Source organism: Sesamum indicum, linkage group LG12, assembly GCF_026168435.1.
Source record: "Sesamum indicum cultivar Baizhima isolate 11 linkage group LG12, ASM2616843v1, whole genome shotgun sequence".
Taxonomy (NCBI): Eukaryota; Viridiplantae; Streptophyta; class Magnoliopsida; order Lamiales; family Pedaliaceae; genus Sesamum; species Sesamum indicum.
The window spans coordinates 5,621,258-5,637,975 of NC_142668.1; the positions used below are offsets into that span (position 1 = coordinate 5,621,258).

Genomic DNA, 16,718 nt, shown 5'->3' on the forward strand with positions numbered 1-16,718 from the left:
TTCCAATTCAACCAATCACCTTAGCCATATATTTATAAGGCGTTAACGTGTCTCCAAGTGCATAGGAGATACCTCTATCATATACTGACAAGGGACGGATCCTCTTTTTGGAGCCAACGGTCCTTGCTACACATTTTGACTGTACTGAACAATGCTTATAATGATTATGTCTTTGACATAATCACCTCTCGCACAGATCCAAGATACAACCATCGTGTGCACGTGATGGTCATGGTTCCTCAAGTTTGAGGATTATTCCCGTGCTATTAGAGTTGGGGATTCAAGTCATACTAACCAAGCCTCCAAGGCTTCCATATGATGATCCCACAAGTCAATTCAGTCTGTTGACCATCTTGTCAACTAACCCACTAAATTGCATAGACGTCCAACGTCTGTCGCCAATGAAACATGACACTCAACCGATGAATGCAATACTCAATGCAAGTCTCAATAGGACTCTCGATGCCCCAGTCTCGAGGTCCTCGACTTGGAACGTTCCAAACCAACCCTCAAAAGTTGGTTCATATGGTCTGTGGGCATCTGTTGTAACGCAAAGCATTGCTTAATGTATTTGGTAAGCATAACAGACACATGTACCAAAGATGAATACTTACCATATTCATCATGAAAATATTACTTGAATAAAGATCGCTTGAATAGTTCCCAAAATCGCCAATCCAATTGGCTTTCTGGTTACCTATTCCAACATGAACATCTGGTGAAATTCACTTACGAGAGGCTCCCAAGTTTTTGCTACTTATGCGGCCGATTAGGCCACATATTAAGTACTGTGAGTCCCAATTTGACGATGATTTCCAGGATCCAGGATCGGAGACCCCCTATAGGCCGTGGTTATGTGCTCCCTTACCATCTAGAGGGATTGTTCATGCTCCTACACGAAGGCGTTCGACGGGACCTTCCCTCAACACTAGCAACCAAAGTAAGTACACTAGTGAGGACTTGCAGTATTTGGAGAATTCTCTCTGGGGTAGGGGTCAGAAGTAGGTGAAACCAAGATAAGACAATTTCAAGGCGAGATGAATTCAAACGATAAAGACGCAACAAACACTGCTAGTGCCCAGGAAATTCCTCGTATTCGTTTTCAGCATAAAAAGATAGAGGGTGTATCCAATGTGGGGAAAGGAAAAGGCATCCTGACTCATACTAGCCTAGAACATGCACAAACTATGGAATGGGAGCCTGTCCAAAATTTCCCTAATCTAGCAGATTAGAGTGCTCAAGAAGGCCTTGAGTGAGACCAGTTGCATCACCTTCCCATGCAAAACGTTTTGGAGGGCACATTAGTGACCGTTCCACTTCGTTTTGTGGTAAGAGAGCCTGGTTGACGAGGTAGGCCAGGTAGAGGTAGGAAGCGTTGATCACTAGAGGAGATGAGAATACTAGGAAACGGGCTCGGGAGATGGAAATAATTAAACCAGGTATTGAAGTTGTTCATGTCAGCAAATGACCTCTGCTTTTGGTGGATGAAACTTCAGATTCTATATCGGAAGAGACTGCGGTGCAATCCCGTTGAGAGCCATGAAAATTCTTTGTTGGAACTGTTAAAGGCCCCCTTAGACAGTTCATACACTCGTGGAGTTAGTGCACCCCCACCGCCCCGGCTTGATTTTTCTCTCCGAGACCAAGTGTAAGAATAAGAGATTTGATAGGATCAAGGAAAAGTTGAATTATAACTGGGTTGGCAGCTTAGCAATAGGTAAATCTGGAGGCTTGTTGCTGCTTTAGAGAAAGGACGTTGATGTATGGATTCAATCTTACTCTACTTACTGCCGCAATACAGCTCGTTGTGGGGGAAGAATGTTGGCGTTTCACTGGATTCTATGGCCATCCAAAAGCAGAAAACAGAAAGGGCTCATGGGATTTCTTGAGGTGACTAGCAGAGTTTCACCTCGACCATGGTTATGCACCGGAGACTTCAATGAAATCCTCAACCACGATGAGATGGAAGGTAGAGGGACCCGTGCTTGATGGCAAATTTAAGATTTCAAGGACTGTCTACTTGATTGTGATTTAAATGATTTGGGCTTCTCAGGAGATACCTTCACCTGGTGGAATAAGAGAGAACACCCTCATACTGTACGGGCAAGGCTAGATCGAGCATGTGGTAATATGGGTTGCGTGCTTCTTTTTCCACAGGCTCGAGTTCTCCACGAGAGAGTTATTGGTTCAGATCACTCGGCTATTTGGATAGATTTAGATCTAGTAGAAGAGCAACAACATCAATGGCACCAGAAGCATTTCTACTTCGAAGCCGCTTGGGGATGGAATGAGGACTGTGAGGGGGTTGTTCGTCAGCTGTAGGTCACGGTCTCGGCATCTGGATCACAAGAGGATTGCTTAGCAAAGCTGCAGGTGTGTGGACGAGGACTGTTCGAGTTGGATAAGAATGTTTTTGGGAGTAACAGAGCACAAACAAGCATGACGTCTGATAAACAGAAACTATTGCAAGCCGTTGTGATCACATCGGAGTCCAAATCCCTAATGGAGAAGCTATAGGACAAGCTTGAGGCGTTTCATTCGCAAGAGGAACTGTTGTGGAAACAACAGGCAAAAGCTCTTTAGTTTAAGGAAGGAGATAAAAACACCGCTTTTTTCCATGCCCGAGCAAGCGAAAAGAAGCTCCAAAAAGAGATTAAAACTATTAAAGACGAGAAGGGGCAGTTCGTCAAGTCGTATTGTGTTACTTTGAAAATATTTTTCAATCCACAAACTCGGATGATAATGTGATACGTGAGATCATTGATGTTTTGGGACCTCAAGTTACGAACAAGATGAATTCGACCTTACTCCAGTCTTTTACTATGGAGGAAGTGATTCTTGCCTTGAAACAAATGCATCCTCTTAAGTTGCCAGGACCTTATGGTATGTCTCCTGTGTTTTATCAAATAATCACCAGCTAAATTTCACGTCCTCATCTTCAAGTGCCCCAAACCGGAGAGTATGTCTCAGTTTCGACCTATTTCGCAGTGTAATGTAGTTTATAAGTTGGCTTTGAAAGCCATTGCTAATCAACTTAATCCGCTCCTCAAATCACTTATCTCTCCATCTCAATCGGCGTTTGTTCTTGGCCGATGGCTCACATATAACATACTTGTGGCCTATGAAATCAATCACATGTAACGTGTCATTGAAGCTTGATATCAACAAGACCTACGACTGTGTGGAGTGGAATTTCCTTCGTAGAGCTTTGGTTAGAATAGGTTTTCATTCTAAATTTGTCAATTTGATTATGCTTTGTGTTACAACTAATTCGCTCTTTTTTGTTGAATAGGGAGGAGTTTGGCTTGGTGCAACTGCGTAGGGGTATCCATCAAAGGGACCCTCTGTCCCCATACTTGTTCTTATTTTGTGCCGAAGTTCTTAGCTCTATAGTGACTGAGGTTGAAAGAAATGGGGAACTACAAGGGGTAGCAATTTCTAGTATGCCCCAAGAGTTTCTCACCTTCTTTTTGCAGATGATACTCTTATCTTCTATCAAGCTACAAGCAACAGTATGGTCACCATCAAGCGAAATTTGGAGTTTCTAGGGAGCGTCTCGAGGATAAAGATTAACTTAGATAAGTCAGCCATGCTATTTAGTAGAAACATCTCACCTACATCTAGAATGAACTTAACAGCCATACTGGTGGTGACGGTCGAGGAGAGACACGCTAAGTATCTAGGACTTCCTACAATAGTCAGGTGATCAAAAAGGGAAGTGTTTGATGGCATTAAGGACCGGATTTGGAGTAAGATGCAAGGATGGGCAGTGAAAAAGCTTTTTCAAGTCGGAAGGGCAGTACTTATCGAATCTGTTTTGCAAGCCTTACTGACCTTTGTTATGAGTTGCTTTTGATTGCCAGACTCACTACTTGATGAGATTGAGGGTATGCTTGCAAACTTCTTTTGGCACTCCGATCGGAAGCTAAGATTCATTGGATAGCCTGGCGCAAATTATGTAGACTGAAAGCGAACGGGGAATTGGGCTTTTGTTGCTTAAGGGAGCTCAATGAAGCACTATTGGCCAAACAAGCGTGGAGGGTGGCTTTGTTACCTGATACTTTGCTGCATGCTGTACTCCAATAGAAATATTTACCGAACTCTACGTTTTGCGATGCCAATTTGGGTCACACACCTTTCACGTGGCGCTCCTTATTACACTCTAGGAATGTACTTGTCGTTGGCCTGCGTTGGCGAGTCAGTGATGGTAATTCGATGTCTATCACAAGAGTACCATGGCTTCCACGGGCCCACACTTTCCAGCTTATCTTTAGGCCGAGGACGTTGCCTGGAGACACAAAAGTCGCTCACCTGATCACCGGGAACGAGTGGAATGAGGGACTGATTTTAGCTGAGTTTGAAACTTGTGATGCAAACTGTATTCTCCCTATCAAGCTACCAGATTCTAATATCAGAGATAAGTTGGTGTGGCACTATGAGAAAAATGGTAGATTTTCCGTACGCAGCGCCTACTCATTGTCATGCACTTATAGCCGACCAAACGAGCTCGGCAAGAAACAAGGAGCTGGTCTTTCATTTGGGAAGCTCGCATTCCACCGAAATTGCAAATCTGCGGCATCCAGGAATTGCGCTGGAGGAAGGCTGCCCAATGTGTGATGCGATTGAAGAAGATATCAAGCATACCATGCTGTTATGAGGCATGCCCTCTGGCGCGACAGGTTTGGGCATTAGCAACTTCAATGGGGAGTGATCTCCGAATATACAGGGGATGCAGAGGATTGGGTTCGGAGAGAGTTTGAGTTCTTGCTCTTTGTTGAGGCTGTGGCAACACCGCAATTTTAAGGTTTTTGTGGGACGAAGTGTGCAGCCGCATCAGGTTGTGGCAACGGCTAGGAGGCAAATTCCTTTGGCAGAGCAGGGATTTTTCAATGAGCCGGGTTGAGATCAGAGGTCACTGTAATTTCCTGTTTGTGGAGCTTCATCAGTTTTTCTTCATTCTAGTCTTTTTGTTTTGACTTCATTGTTTTGGTTATTAATAAAATGGCTTTCACTCGAAAAAGGAAAAAGAAAATGAAACAAATAAAATTCCACCTCAGAGAAACACTTATCTCAACCACATTCTCATTTTTCTATAAGGAAAGTATTTTTCACCACAAGTTTCTATATATCTCTTTATAATGATTAGGAAAATGCAATTATCAAATGCCAATGAACTATGTAAACAAAACTCATTTTTCATTGTAAAACTATCAGTAGGACACAGTCAAATTTATTCTATATTAAATAGAAAGTATTTATTTACTTTTATGTGATGAGTACTTTCCTTATCATCCAAATATTCTTTTATTTGGATTAATAATATAAAAGACATGATTTAAGAAGAATTTGAAAGGAGAAAGCTAGAGAAGAGAGAGGCAAAAATTTTATGGCTGGAGAAAAAATAACATAATCTAGATGCAGAGCAAAAGATTGCAAAAATTTCTGTTTCTTATGGTTTAATCTTATCAATGCAGTAAAAGATATACTAAGAAAATTATTCTAATATCCGCAGACTTGAAATATAGTATAAATATTTAACGATTGGACATGACTATAAAATCACGGCATACATACAACGATACCAGCATGCTAATTGTTCAAGCCACATACTCCCAGAAAGACAGACTAGCTTGGGAAGCAAGATGATAATAATAGTACTTGTGAGTTGTAAGATAATATTATGGAAAAAATTTGTGACTGAAGACAAGCCACAAAGTGTAAACCTAGAGATAAAGAGTTCATGAGCCAAACTAAAAGGACTAAAACAAACAGGCAGTTCGCCTACAATTTTTGTGTGTATGATCATAAATGCTACCATAGTCAGTAGAGAAATTTTAAGGCTTGGCAACTCACAAATGCATAGAGTCTGGTCTTATCCATATAATGCGCGCCAAGCCTCTTTGCTGTCCCTAGAAATCTTTGGTGGATTTTGGACAACCTTTTCTTTGGAAAAACTAAGAGATGAAATGCTGGCTAAGTGGTCTCCTATCTGGCATGTTACCTGACAAAAACGAATCAAATTAAATAGAGATGAATAAAGAATAAGTGCATACGGTGAAAGAAGATAATGAACATCCTTGAGCAGGAAAGCTGTCATTAAGCATGACCCGTGGGAGGCTTCAGTGCAGTGTTTCATGAGGTTGGGCGAGTTAACAGGGTGAGGAATGAGATAACAGCAAAAATGTTCTGCAGTATTCTGGCATTGTTGCTATAAATGAATTTCAAAGGTCAACTGGGACAGGGTTTCAGTACTTAATATGGGTCTGGCACCTTATATCACAATCAGATCAAATAAGGGGCTACATATGTGGTTGAACTAATTAACTTCTTTTACTAGATACAGCATTATAAATTCTCATCAAGCTTAAATAATCTGAAAAGTGCAACTAAGAACAACCACCCTGAAGCTCAACTTTTACCCCAAAATAAGGAGGTCAGTCGGCCAAGTTGTAAATTAAAATGGATTGCTGATGTACTTACTACTGGGCAGTACACAAGCCAAAAGACTTGGCCAACAACAACAATATGAATGGTACAAAAGTACCATTACCAAGTTCAAGTTAGTATTAACTTTTTGTGCACAGTAAAAACCTCTAATTTGTCAGAAGATTGTAACTCAGGAAACAAGAATTACAAGGAGGAAGAGTACCAAGAAATTCTTCACTTCAAAAAGGTTATTGGAAGAAGGTTGCATGGCAAATGTTTCACTTCATAATTACAGGTTCCTGACTATCTCAAATTAACAGCAACCGGCAACCAGTTATTCTACCAAATATATCAGAGAATTACGCATGACATGAAGCTCATTGCATGAGAATTAGTTTTTAGTTTTTACAACTATGCAACTGGTGAACATGTAATGTTGATCCTATACTACATCACAAATGCAACAATTTAGAAGAATAAAGTAGGGAAAACTGAATTTTTTTGTTATTGCCATTAGCTTAGGTTAGTGTTAAAGTAAAAAGCTCTCATGACTACATTTTAATCTGATTTGATTCTAAATATTTTCATCTAATTTAAATTAGGAGATAAAGTTGCAAAAAACATTCAAGTCTAATGCTAAAGGCTACACAGACTTCTCAACCTGTCCACAATAAGGAAAAAGAAACTCAGTGAGACTCAGGAAGAATCATGGTACCTCGAGCTCCTCTGTGGAGTTTTTATTTGATACGTGTTGACCACTTAGACCAACCAGCATAACCGTAGGAAGTTTCATGACATTTACCAGATGAAGCAACATGGCCAAACCCTCATGATAAATCTGGAAAAGTGGCGGGGACTTCTGCAATCTGGAGCTCAATGCCTGACTTACATCTGTTGTAGGGCCTAATTTGATGCCATAAACTGAAACCTTTTCACTTTTCTCTGTATATCTGTTTTGTAGTTTGAGTTTAGATTCTGGCACGAGAAAAGGGACTATTACTGTAGGCACAGTAGATAAATCCTCTCCAGCTAATTTCAACAGAACTTCATTCAGAGCACAAGCTAAGATTGGGGGCTCATAATTTTGCAAGTGCAAAATGGACACCTGGGAAGTGTACAAGGTTTTCAAATATCAGTCCAATGAAACTAGATAATCAATTTTCTAAGACAACGGATGCCAAACATGAATATAATTCTACATTTCCAGCTTTTATACAACTAAAAACCTAGTAGTTCAAATTCTAACTGGCATTAGATAATCCAAAGCTCAATATGGATTACAGATCAAAGAGCTGGTAGTTCAAAATAATCCCAGACAATTATATGTTCAAAACCTCCAATTCATCTTCGAGTAGGACCAACATCGCACCACGAGGTAAGAAATTATCCCCTTTTGCTTTTCAAACGATAATATGACCGAAAATTAACAGTAGTAAACAATCCTAACTGCTGTGACTTGAGATTGCTAAAATAATCCAAGTTCGACGCCCATAAACTCACCAATTACCATTGAATTCAGCTGCTAGAATCTTATTTGAATCACAGAAAACCCCAAGGAAACAGAACCAATTCACTATTTTCTTTTTTTTCTTTTTAAACAGAATTTTCCCCAGCTCAGGAGAAAGAAAAAGACGAACACTACTATGGCAATTACCTCATAATGGCCATTGGAACCGACAAAATGAGTGATTTCTCCAGACACCTTCTGATCCTTGACTCCGTAGCATTCCAACGGCAACTCAAAGGAATCGTTTCTGAAACAGAAGTAAAAGATCACAACATTATGTTCAGAAATAGCGAAAGCATGCGGAGGAAAACGGAAACAATGAAGGAAATTCCAATATGCTCACTCACAGCGTTTGGAAGTTTGATTCAGGTTTTGGGTGGAGGCCACCGGCGATGGCGGCGGAGAAGCCCTCGCCGCCGTTGAGCAGAAGTATCACTTTCTCAGCTACCTTCATTTTCTACGCTTTAATTTTGTTCTCTTCCCTATTTTCATTTAGTTTTGAAGGTTATATCTAAAAAGTTTAATTCTTTTGATTTCAGTTCTGAAAATTATTTAACTATTTAAAATATTATATTTTAAAATTTAGAATAATAATATAAATATGTTAGAAGTACTAAAAAAGTGAATTTAATAATTTTATCCAAAGGATTTTATTTATAAAAATTATTGAACCACATTGTTAATTTTACAAAATTAATTTTGGGTGTGAAAATGCAATTGAAGAAAAGTATAAGGGGTTAAGTGAGATAAGGCGAGAATATGATAGTGGTTAAAACATGATTAAGAGTTGTCGTAAATTGTTTTATTATGATGGATAAGTTAAGTTTTTGCACAATTTTAACATTATTTATAATAGTTATTTGTCATGATTTTAGTTTATAACCATTAAAATATAGACGACTAATGATTTTTTATTTTTCTAGTGTAAGTACCTATTGATAAGGGTGAATTATCAAAAGACGAAGTTACCCTTCATTAAGGGTATAATGGACATTTCAGTGAGTAAGCATCTCATTATGGCAAGGGTTCAGTAGATAATAAAATCCTCTGGTAAGATGTGCGGCCATCATCCAAGAGGATTAGCCGCCGCACGATCCGGAAGCAAGATCACCGCAGAACCAACTGATATGTAGTATGAGATCATTATAACGAGCACATACCATATATATTATGAGCTATCTTATAAATAAGAAGAAGGGAACCATTAAAGGGGTAACATTATTATGTACTAAAAAAAGATCTACGCAATTCACTATATTTTGAGATCTAACTTAGACATCGGAGGGTCATCGTTGGGGACGAATCCGACTAGCCTAATTGTCTTTCTTGATTCTCAGGTTCCATTGATCCATTCAACGAATACAGGGCGTTCGAGGTCATCACTTGAGGTTATATTTTTTGAGGCGGATCAGTTGGCGCCGTATGTTGGAAACGAATTCTCAAATAACCTAAGAAATATGGAAGGAGACTTAGGAGGAAATATGCCTGGATTGGAGATGACATTGGGAACTGCTGATAGGACCATCCAGTTGACGAGGATGGAGCTGCAACAGATGATGGAGGAAGCAGGACGAAATGCGATTGTGGCTTATGAATGCAGAACCACAACTCCCATCAAGAAAGAAGCCACTAAAAGAAAATTATTTGGAGAAAAAGATCATGTAAAAACTTCAGGAACGAGTAGAAGGGAAGCAAATAAAGGTAGATGCCCACCTTTTGAGGTCGGGTCAAGCAGTCGAGATAAAAGCCATCTCAAGGGACCCGCTATTTCACGAGCAGAGGTGGACAGTGTATCTAAGCAGATCGCTTTACTAGGAAAATAGATAGACGAGCTTAAGAGACAAGGTGAACTAGACTCTCAACATCAGAACTCACCCTTTTGCAACCAAGTACTGACGGCGATTGTGAGCCCGAACTTCCGAATGCCGAACTTGCCCAAATACGATGGAGCCAAAGATCCAATGGAACATTTGACAGAGTTTGATCTGGTAATGAATCTTTACGGGCAATCAGGTCCTATTAACGTGAAACTTTTTGTTACTACTTTGACAGGTAAAGCTCAAGAGTGGTTTACTAATCTACCCCACGGTAGCATCGAATCCCACGATCATCAAGTACAAAAATTCACTTTCCACTTCGCTAGCAAGAGGAAGCAGAAGCGATCTGCCACACATTTGTTCACCATAAGGCAGCACGACAATGAAACGTTGAAAAATTTTATGGGAAGGTTCAACAATGAAACCTTAGAGGTACAAGACTTGAGGATAGACATGATGGTCAACATCCTCATCCATGGGTTAAAGAAAGGACCACTTGCGTCTGCATTAGCAAGGGATCCCCCTTCAGACCTGGAACAATTGATGAGCCTGGCCTAAATATACATTGGTGAGGAAGAGATGAATGCTATGAAAGATGGAGTGGAAACTTAACGCGGATCGCGGAAGAGATCGAGGTCGCTATATAAAGAGGAGGATAAACGACCGAAACACGATCGAAGCAAGGAGCCTCCTTATCAACCAAAGTACCACAAGTATACTCCAATAAACATGATGCGAGCAAAAGCTTTGCTAATGGTGGAAAAGAAGGATGTCCTTAAATGGCCAAGGCAACTTGCCGGTTATTTTTGGAGGTGAGGATCGAGTGGTGTGGAGATTTAACGGAGGGCAGCATACTGCTCAGGACCTCTACCAACTATTTAACCCCCCTGAGCCGAAAGTAGGATGGTCTTTGCTACTTTCGGGCTCTTTGAAAATCCCTCGCCATTCGTTCATATTATGGCTCACAATCCTTGGCAAATTACCTTCCACGGACAAACCATGACTATCTCATCTTGGAGTGTGCATCTTGTGCGATGAGGGAGCTACGGAATCTCATTCACACTTATTCTTCCGATGCAGATATAGCCGTCAGTGCCTTCTTGAGATTCGCAGACGGATTCGATTTCATTGGCCTAATAGGGATTGGACAATGGATATAAAGTGGGCAACGCGAAAATGGAGAGGTAAGCACATTGTTAATATCGCTTACCGCACACTACTTGCAGCATGTGTCTACCACGTATGGAGGGAAAGGAACTTGAGGAGATTTAAACACTCTGAGAGGACACCAGCCACTTTGAGTATCCTGATCACTGATGATGTCAAACAGAGGATTCTTAGTGTTAATTTAACTTCATCAGTCAGCACACGAGCATTGTATAGATTATGGCGTATCCCTTGGATTGAGGGAGAAACCAATTGATGAACACATGTTGTACTGTACCATTACTTTATTAATGAAATTTACATTTACCAAAAAAAAAAAAAAATGGCCAAGGCACACAAGATTCACCCCAGCAAAAAAAATACTCTAACAAGTATTGTCGGTTCCATCGGGAAAAAGGTCACGATACCGAGGATTGTTATCAACTCAAGGACGAGATCGAACGGCTTGTACGCCAAGGTTACTTCAAAAACCAAGTGTCAAAGAACTATCATGGAGGAGATCGTCGTAGCAGATCTAGAAGCCAAGAAAGAAGACCTGGAAAAGGAGATGATAAGAGACCAAGGAACATGGGAAAATGCACCTGTGAAAGGCATCATACACACCATAGCAGGAGGCTCAGCTGTTGGATACTCACGAAGGTCGAGGAAAAAGTTCGAAAGAAAGAGCTGGTCGCTCAAAAATAGGCAAATCTTGAGCATAACACCGGAATCAGAAATCACTTTTGGAGCTCATGATGCAAGAGAAAGGATTGGGAAGACAACGACCCCATGGTTATCAAAATGGACATTGCCAACTTCTCTATCCATAAAGTACTGGTGGATAACGGTAGCTCTACTGACATTATCTTCATGGAGGTATTAGCAAAAATGGGGTTAGATAATGCAAATTTGATACCAGTGAAGTCGCCTCTGGTTGGGTTCAGTGGAAGTGAGGTTGAATCTTTGGGAACAATCGAGCTACCAGTGTCTAAAGGTGAAGAACCAAAAAGGAAGACCCTGATGGTAAAATTCCTTGTTGTTGACACCCCATTTGCTTATAATTTTATATTGGATAGACCCGGTCTTAACTCTTTCAGGCCAATAGTATCAACTTATCATTTAAAAATGAAGTTCCCAACTCCAAATGGAGTGGGCAAGGTAATATAAGACCAGGCGGAGGCTAAGAGATGCTACAATCTATCCCTGAAAAAGGGAGAAACTATCGAAAGAAAGAGGAAATTCACTGAATCAAACAAGAATGAATGGGAAGATAGGAGAACTGAGAGAATAGAGCCCATAGATGAACACAGAAAAATTGAGCTAGTACAAGGAGATTCAACCAAAACGACCAAAATCTGGTCAGGAATGGAGAAAGGATTGGAAACGATGATGATAGCTTTTCTTCACAACAATGTAGACATGTTCGCATGGAATCCTGAGGTGATAGTTCTCCGGCTCAACGTCGACCCTACCATACAACTAGTTCAGCAAAAGAAAAGGACGTTCGGGGCTGAAAAGAATCGCATTATCAACGACGAGGTCAACAAATTGCTGAAAGCAGGATACATTTATGAGATTCAACATACGGATTGGCTATCGAATGTGGTGGTGGTACCAAAACCATCCGGGAAATGGAGAATGTGAACCGATTTTACCGATCTAAACAAAGCATGCCCCAAGGATCCATATCCGTTACCAAGAATTGACTTATTAGTGGATTCGGCTACAGGGTACGAACTTTTCTCAATGATGGATGCATACCAGGGATGTCACCAGATCTCTATGGCAAAGAAAGATCGAAGCCAAACATCTTTCATAACCGAGTAAGGTATTTTTTGCTACAATGTAATGCCTTTCGGACTAAAAAATGCAGGTGCCACTCCAAAGGCTGATGAACAAGATGTTTAGAGACCAAATAGGGAAAACGATGGAGGTCTAAATGGATGACATGTTGGTCAAAAGCTATCGACTAGAAAACCACTTATCACACCTAGAAGCGACCTTCGCCATTATAAGAACATATGGGATGAAGCTCAACCTAACTAAATGCACATTTGGTGTGGGAGGTGGCAAATTTTTGGGATACATTGTAAGCAGCCGAGGAATAGAGGCCAACCTAGAAAAAATTAAACTGATCCTGCAGCTGAAATCACCAACCTCAATAAAAGATGTCTAAAAACTGACTAGTAAGATCGCATCACTCAATCGATTTATTTCTAGATCAGCAGATAGAAATTTGCATTTCTTTAAAATTTTGAGAAAAGCAAAAGAATTCAAATGGACGGATGAAGGCGAACAAGCATTCTAAGAACTCAAAGATTATTTGAGATGACCACCGCTGCTGGCGAACCCGAAGGTAGGAGACACGTTATATTTGTATTTAGCAGTATCAGAAAATGCGGTAAGTTCTGTGTTAGTAAGAGAGGACAAGAAAATCCAGAATCTAGTTTATTACGTTAGTAAGATATTGCAAGGTGCTGAAAAGAGGTACACTGTTATCGAAAATTTTTTCTTGGCACTAGTGGTAACAGCTCGGAGATTACGAAGCTGTCATTCCTGCAGAAATTGGTGAAGAGACTTAGAGGATAGCGAGTTACAACCCGATGACCAACGAGGAGGAAAGGGCTTTCGATCTCACCATGGTGGAAGAAAGAAGGGATGCAGCTTATGCGAAAATACTCCACCACAAGGGATTGATGCTGAAAAATTACAACAGAAGATTGCGACCAAGAGAGCTGCAGATAGGTGACCTAGTTCTAAAGAGGGTCGAAGTTTCAAAACACGTGGGAAAATTGGACCCAGGATGGGAAGGACCCTACAAAGTGGTCGAAATAAAGAGAAGGGGAACATATAAACTCCAAGATGCAAATGCACGAGATCTTCCCCGACCTTGGAATATCCAGAACCTTAGGAAATTCTATGCTTGAGTACCTGAGAAAGGTCGAAATAATGTAAACGATCTGAAAAAGATCGTATTTTAAGTTCTAAATGCCTGAGAAAGGCGAAATAATGTAACTGATCTAAAAAGGATCACATTTTAATTTCTAAGCGCCTGAAAAGGGCTGAACAATGTACGCGATCTGAAAAAGATCAAATATTAAGTTCTGCGCGCCTGAAAAAGGAAAAAAATATAAGTGATCTGGAAAAGATCCCTTTTCTCTATCAGGTTGCATGAATCTGAAAAAGGTCAAGTCGCAAATTTGTTGACAATTGTAAAAGACTCGAACATCGTCAAATATTACAAAATGATCACAAGTTCAACTATTGAATCCAAAAGGATGGGTAAATTACAAGATATCAATCCTCTTCTATCTCATCTAGAAGAATCGCGAACTCATCTTCACTTGGTGGAGGAACCTCTTCGTCAGCAAAAGGTTGCAGCTTGCCATCAAGACCAGGATCTAATCTGACATGTCAAAATTAGGTGCAAACCCATTTAAAGTAGATACCTGGCCTTGCATCTGTCAAATCCTTACATTAAGTAATCTGCAACCTTGATCTCCAAGGCATATTCGAACTCAAGAGCTTTCATGAAATTGAGAGCGCCCTGGATACGGGCTTCTCGGATGCGTGCAGCAAAATCATCTGACTTGAGGAAATCTTCTCAACCCTCTATTGCACTTGAGATCTTCCCGGCAGCATGCCCAGCGGTGAACCCAACTTCTTTTCCCCCCTCCATCGCCTTAGCCACTTTGGAAGCCATATTCTCTTCTAACACTTTATTGCGAGCTTCAAAAGCTGCTCGCTGATTTTCAAGATCTTGCTCTCAGGCTGAAGTCTCAGAGATCTTGCTGCACAATTCATGATTTCTATGTTCAGTCATGATCGGATTCCTATGGAATCCCGCACACTTTAGAGATAGGCCCCGAACGAAATTGGCAGCCTAAGGAAAATGATGATCAGATAAGGAGCAAGGGATCAGATTCAAATAAATATGATAAGATACGAACCTGGATCAAAGAATGAGCACAGTGTTCTTCGAGACGGGTGAATGAAGCTTGTAGCAAAGCCGCTTGGTCGCATGGAAGGCAGCTCGCATTATAGAATTCCCAGGAATCTTGACCCTACTGAGTACCAAGGACACTGCTGCTTGAGGAAACTTTCCAATCTGGAAACAATTTCTCACCCTTCAATTGAGCAGTCAAATGATGAGGAGTTCGCAAATCTTCATGAGCTTTTCCACAACATTCTGTAACCTCATTTAAAAGCTCTATGTTCCTCCCTTCTTCCGCCCTAGCAGACTCCGATTGGTGATCTGCCGTAAGAGATTGAGATCGACTTCTTGTGTTGGGTCGCATAGGACTCTTACTCCTCATCCTGCGACGGCTCACCAAACAGGACTAGACTTGTCAGTACGAGAGCAATCATGCAACCTCTCAGCATTTGGGGACCTGCTTCAGATCAAACCCCTGGATCGCGTGTCCTCACTCCCAACTTCGATGGGAGTTGCATCCCTGGGGATGCTCCCCTCTGGAGTAATGGAATTTTTTCTGCTTCAGGACGAGTCGAGACAATCGATGGAGGGTGCGACTTGAGCGGCTGCAACTCTGGCTTGGGCCGCCCTAATGCATTGAGTAATGCGACCTGGATAACCATGTCATTTGCAAAAGAATAATTTTTTTTCTCAGAAAGTTAATTACCTACAACAGAGAGTTAAAAACCGAAGAAAGTGAATCTTTCACCTAATTTTCGGCATCAAAGAGCGCGTGGGACTGGTGAGGGAAGGATTGCACATTAGTCTTAGTAAGGGAAGGCAAGTGCCATGGCATGGGTATAGGTAAGACCCTGTCTTAACCCTCAACTTGGAGGGGTGCTGGAGTGAGATGCACGAGCGAGAGAACTTCTTCTACCAGGATTTTCTTCGAGTCATATTGGTAGGAAGTAAGGTTGTTAATCTGATCTTCTTCCAACCGTCCTCCTTTGATCACAGGTTTTGGTTTCTCTACGAACCAGTCACACTTAAAAGGCCATTCTCGGCCAGGTAGAGGTCGAATAAAAATAAACCTCTCTTTCCAAGGACCAACATTTGATGTAAGATGATCTAAGTACCTACAATCCCTATGGGCGGATAGATAAAAGAAGCCCCTATTACCTGATTTAGTGGATGTGGTAAATGAATACAAGGTCCAAAAGTTGTCAAAATTAGGTTTGAAGCGATGAACCCTCATTATAATTATAAAAAAGATTATGTGACGAATAGAATTTGGAGACAATTGCATGGGGCATACTTCAAGTCGACTAAGGATCTGAGCCACATAAGGAGCTAAAGGTAATTGTAATTCAGCTTCGAAGTGATTAAGTGAGAAGGCACAAAAATCCTTGGGTGGGCTATGCATGCGATCAAACGACCTAGGGATGACGACTTCGAAGCTATTGGGAATGAAATATTTCTCATTTATACAGTGAATTTGTTGTTTTACGGTACTAACTATACCCACCCAAGGGCTATGTTCTAACATAGCCTAAAATTTTTCAAAGTAGGACTATCAACTGAGTTAGACTCCTCTACTCGTTGACCACGATGCGACCTAACCCTAGATGGGCCCTCATGGAAAATGGGGGATTCAACTCTATGGGAATGGGTAGTAGAAGCAGAATTCAAATCAGAATTAGATCGTGAGGAAGACATAGTACCTTGAACGTCAGGGTTGAGATCGAACAATAGATATTGAGATCGATAGAAGAAAAGCAGCGATCTTGGGAAGATGATGAAGTCGGCAAAGATTTTTTCTAAATGGAACCTCTATATATATATAGGGCTGGGTGGGCCTGTGTAGAGATAAAGAACCACTCCAGAAATGACACGTGGTTGCACAAGGCCC

General features: G+C 40.9%; 4 protein-coding genes across 5 annotated transcripts; 3 read left to right on the forward strand and 1 right to left on the reverse strand.

The window, feature by feature from the left end:
• The first annotated feature begins 1,875 nt into the window (after positions 1 to 1,875).
• Positions 1,876 to 3,943, forward strand: LOC148784782 (uncharacterized). Its single transcript, XM_088876514.1, has 4 exons — positions 1,876 to 1,969; positions 2,054 to 2,318; positions 3,293 to 3,441; positions 3,864 to 3,943. The coding sequence occupies exons 1-4, from the start codon at positions 1,876 to 1,878 to the stop codon at positions 3,941 to 3,943; spliced, it is 588 nt and encodes a 195-aa protein (XP_088732640.1).
• A 422-nt stretch (positions 3,944 to 4,365) lies between these two features.
• On the reverse strand, positions 4,366 to 8,436 carry LOC105178717 (period circadian protein). Of its 2 annotated transcripts, XM_088875981.1 has the most exons (5): positions 8,281 to 8,436; positions 8,081 to 8,180; positions 7,142 to 7,531; positions 5,854 to 6,001; positions 4,366 to 4,925 (listed from the first exon to the last, which is right to left on the reverse strand). In XM_088875981.1, the coding sequence occupies exons 1-4, from the start codon at positions 8,385 to 8,387 to the stop codon at positions 5,873 to 5,875; spliced, it is 726 nt and encodes a 241-aa protein (XP_088732107.1). In that variant the 5' UTR covers positions 8,388 to 8,436; the 3' UTR covers positions 4,366 to 4,925; positions 5,854 to 5,872. The 2 variants fall into 2 exon arrangements, with proteins under 2 accessions (XP_088732107.1, XP_011100549.1); XM_011102247.3 differs by lacking the exon at positions 4,366 to 4,925 and having other exon boundaries at positions 5,644 to 6,001.
• Positions 8,437 to 9,855: 1,419 nt separating this feature from the next.
• On the forward strand, positions 9,856 to 10,308 carry LOC105178749 (uncharacterized). Its single transcript, XM_011102286.1, has one exon. The coding sequence runs from the start codon at positions 9,856 to 9,858 to the stop codon at positions 10,306 to 10,308; it is 453 nt and encodes a 150-aa protein (XP_011100588.1).
• Positions 10,309 to 11,784: 1,476 nt separating this feature from the next.
• LOC148784783 (uncharacterized) lies at positions 11,785 to 12,540 on the forward strand. Its single transcript, XM_088876515.1, has 2 exons — positions 11,785 to 11,919; positions 12,070 to 12,540. Exons 1-2 carry the CDS (start codon positions 11,785 to 11,787, stop codon positions 12,538 to 12,540), a joined length of 606 nt encoding a protein of 201 aa, XP_088732641.1.
• Positions 12,541 to 16,718: the final 4,178 nt, after the last annotated feature.

Excerpts from the sequence above, each read along its gene's own strand:
- LOC148784782 (XM_088876514.1), top strand. The coding sequence starts at position 1,876 with ATGGGATTTCTTGAGGTGACTAGCAGAGTTTCACCTCGACCATGGTTA. Across the intron at positions 2,319-3,292 it reads GAGGGGGTTGTTCGTCAGCT|GGAGGAGTTTGGCTTGGTGC; the intron begins GTAGGTCACGGT and ends TTTGTTGAATAG. Across the intron at positions 3,442-3,863 it reads ACAAGGGGTAGCAATTTCTA|ACTCACTACTTGATGAGATT; the intron begins GTATGCCCCAAG and ends TTTGATTGCCAG.
- LOC105178717 (XM_088875981.1), bottom strand. The coding sequence starts at position 8,387 with ATGAAGGTAGCTGAGAAAGTGATACTTCTGCTCAACGGCGGCGAGGGC. Across the intron at positions 8,181-8,280 it reads GAATCAAACTTCCAAACGCT|AAACGATTCCTTTGAGTTGC; the intron begins GTGAGTGAGCAT and ends CTTCTGTTTCAG. Across the intron at positions 6,002-7,141 it reads ACTCCACAGAGGAGCTCGAG|GTAACATGCCAGATAGGAGA; the intron begins GTACCATGATTC and ends CGTTTTTGTCAG.
- LOC105178749 (XM_011102286.1), top strand. The coding sequence starts at position 9,856 with ATGCCGAACTTGCCCAAATACGATGGAGCCAAAGATCCAATGGAACAT.
- LOC148784783 (XM_088876515.1), top strand. The coding sequence starts at position 11,785 with ATGGGGTTAGATAATGCAAATTTGATACCAGTGAAGTCGCCTCTGGTT. Across the intron at positions 11,920-12,069 it reads CAAAAAGGAAGACCCTGATG|GCGGAGGCTAAGAGATGCTA; the intron begins GTAAAATTCCTT and ends ATATAAGACCAG.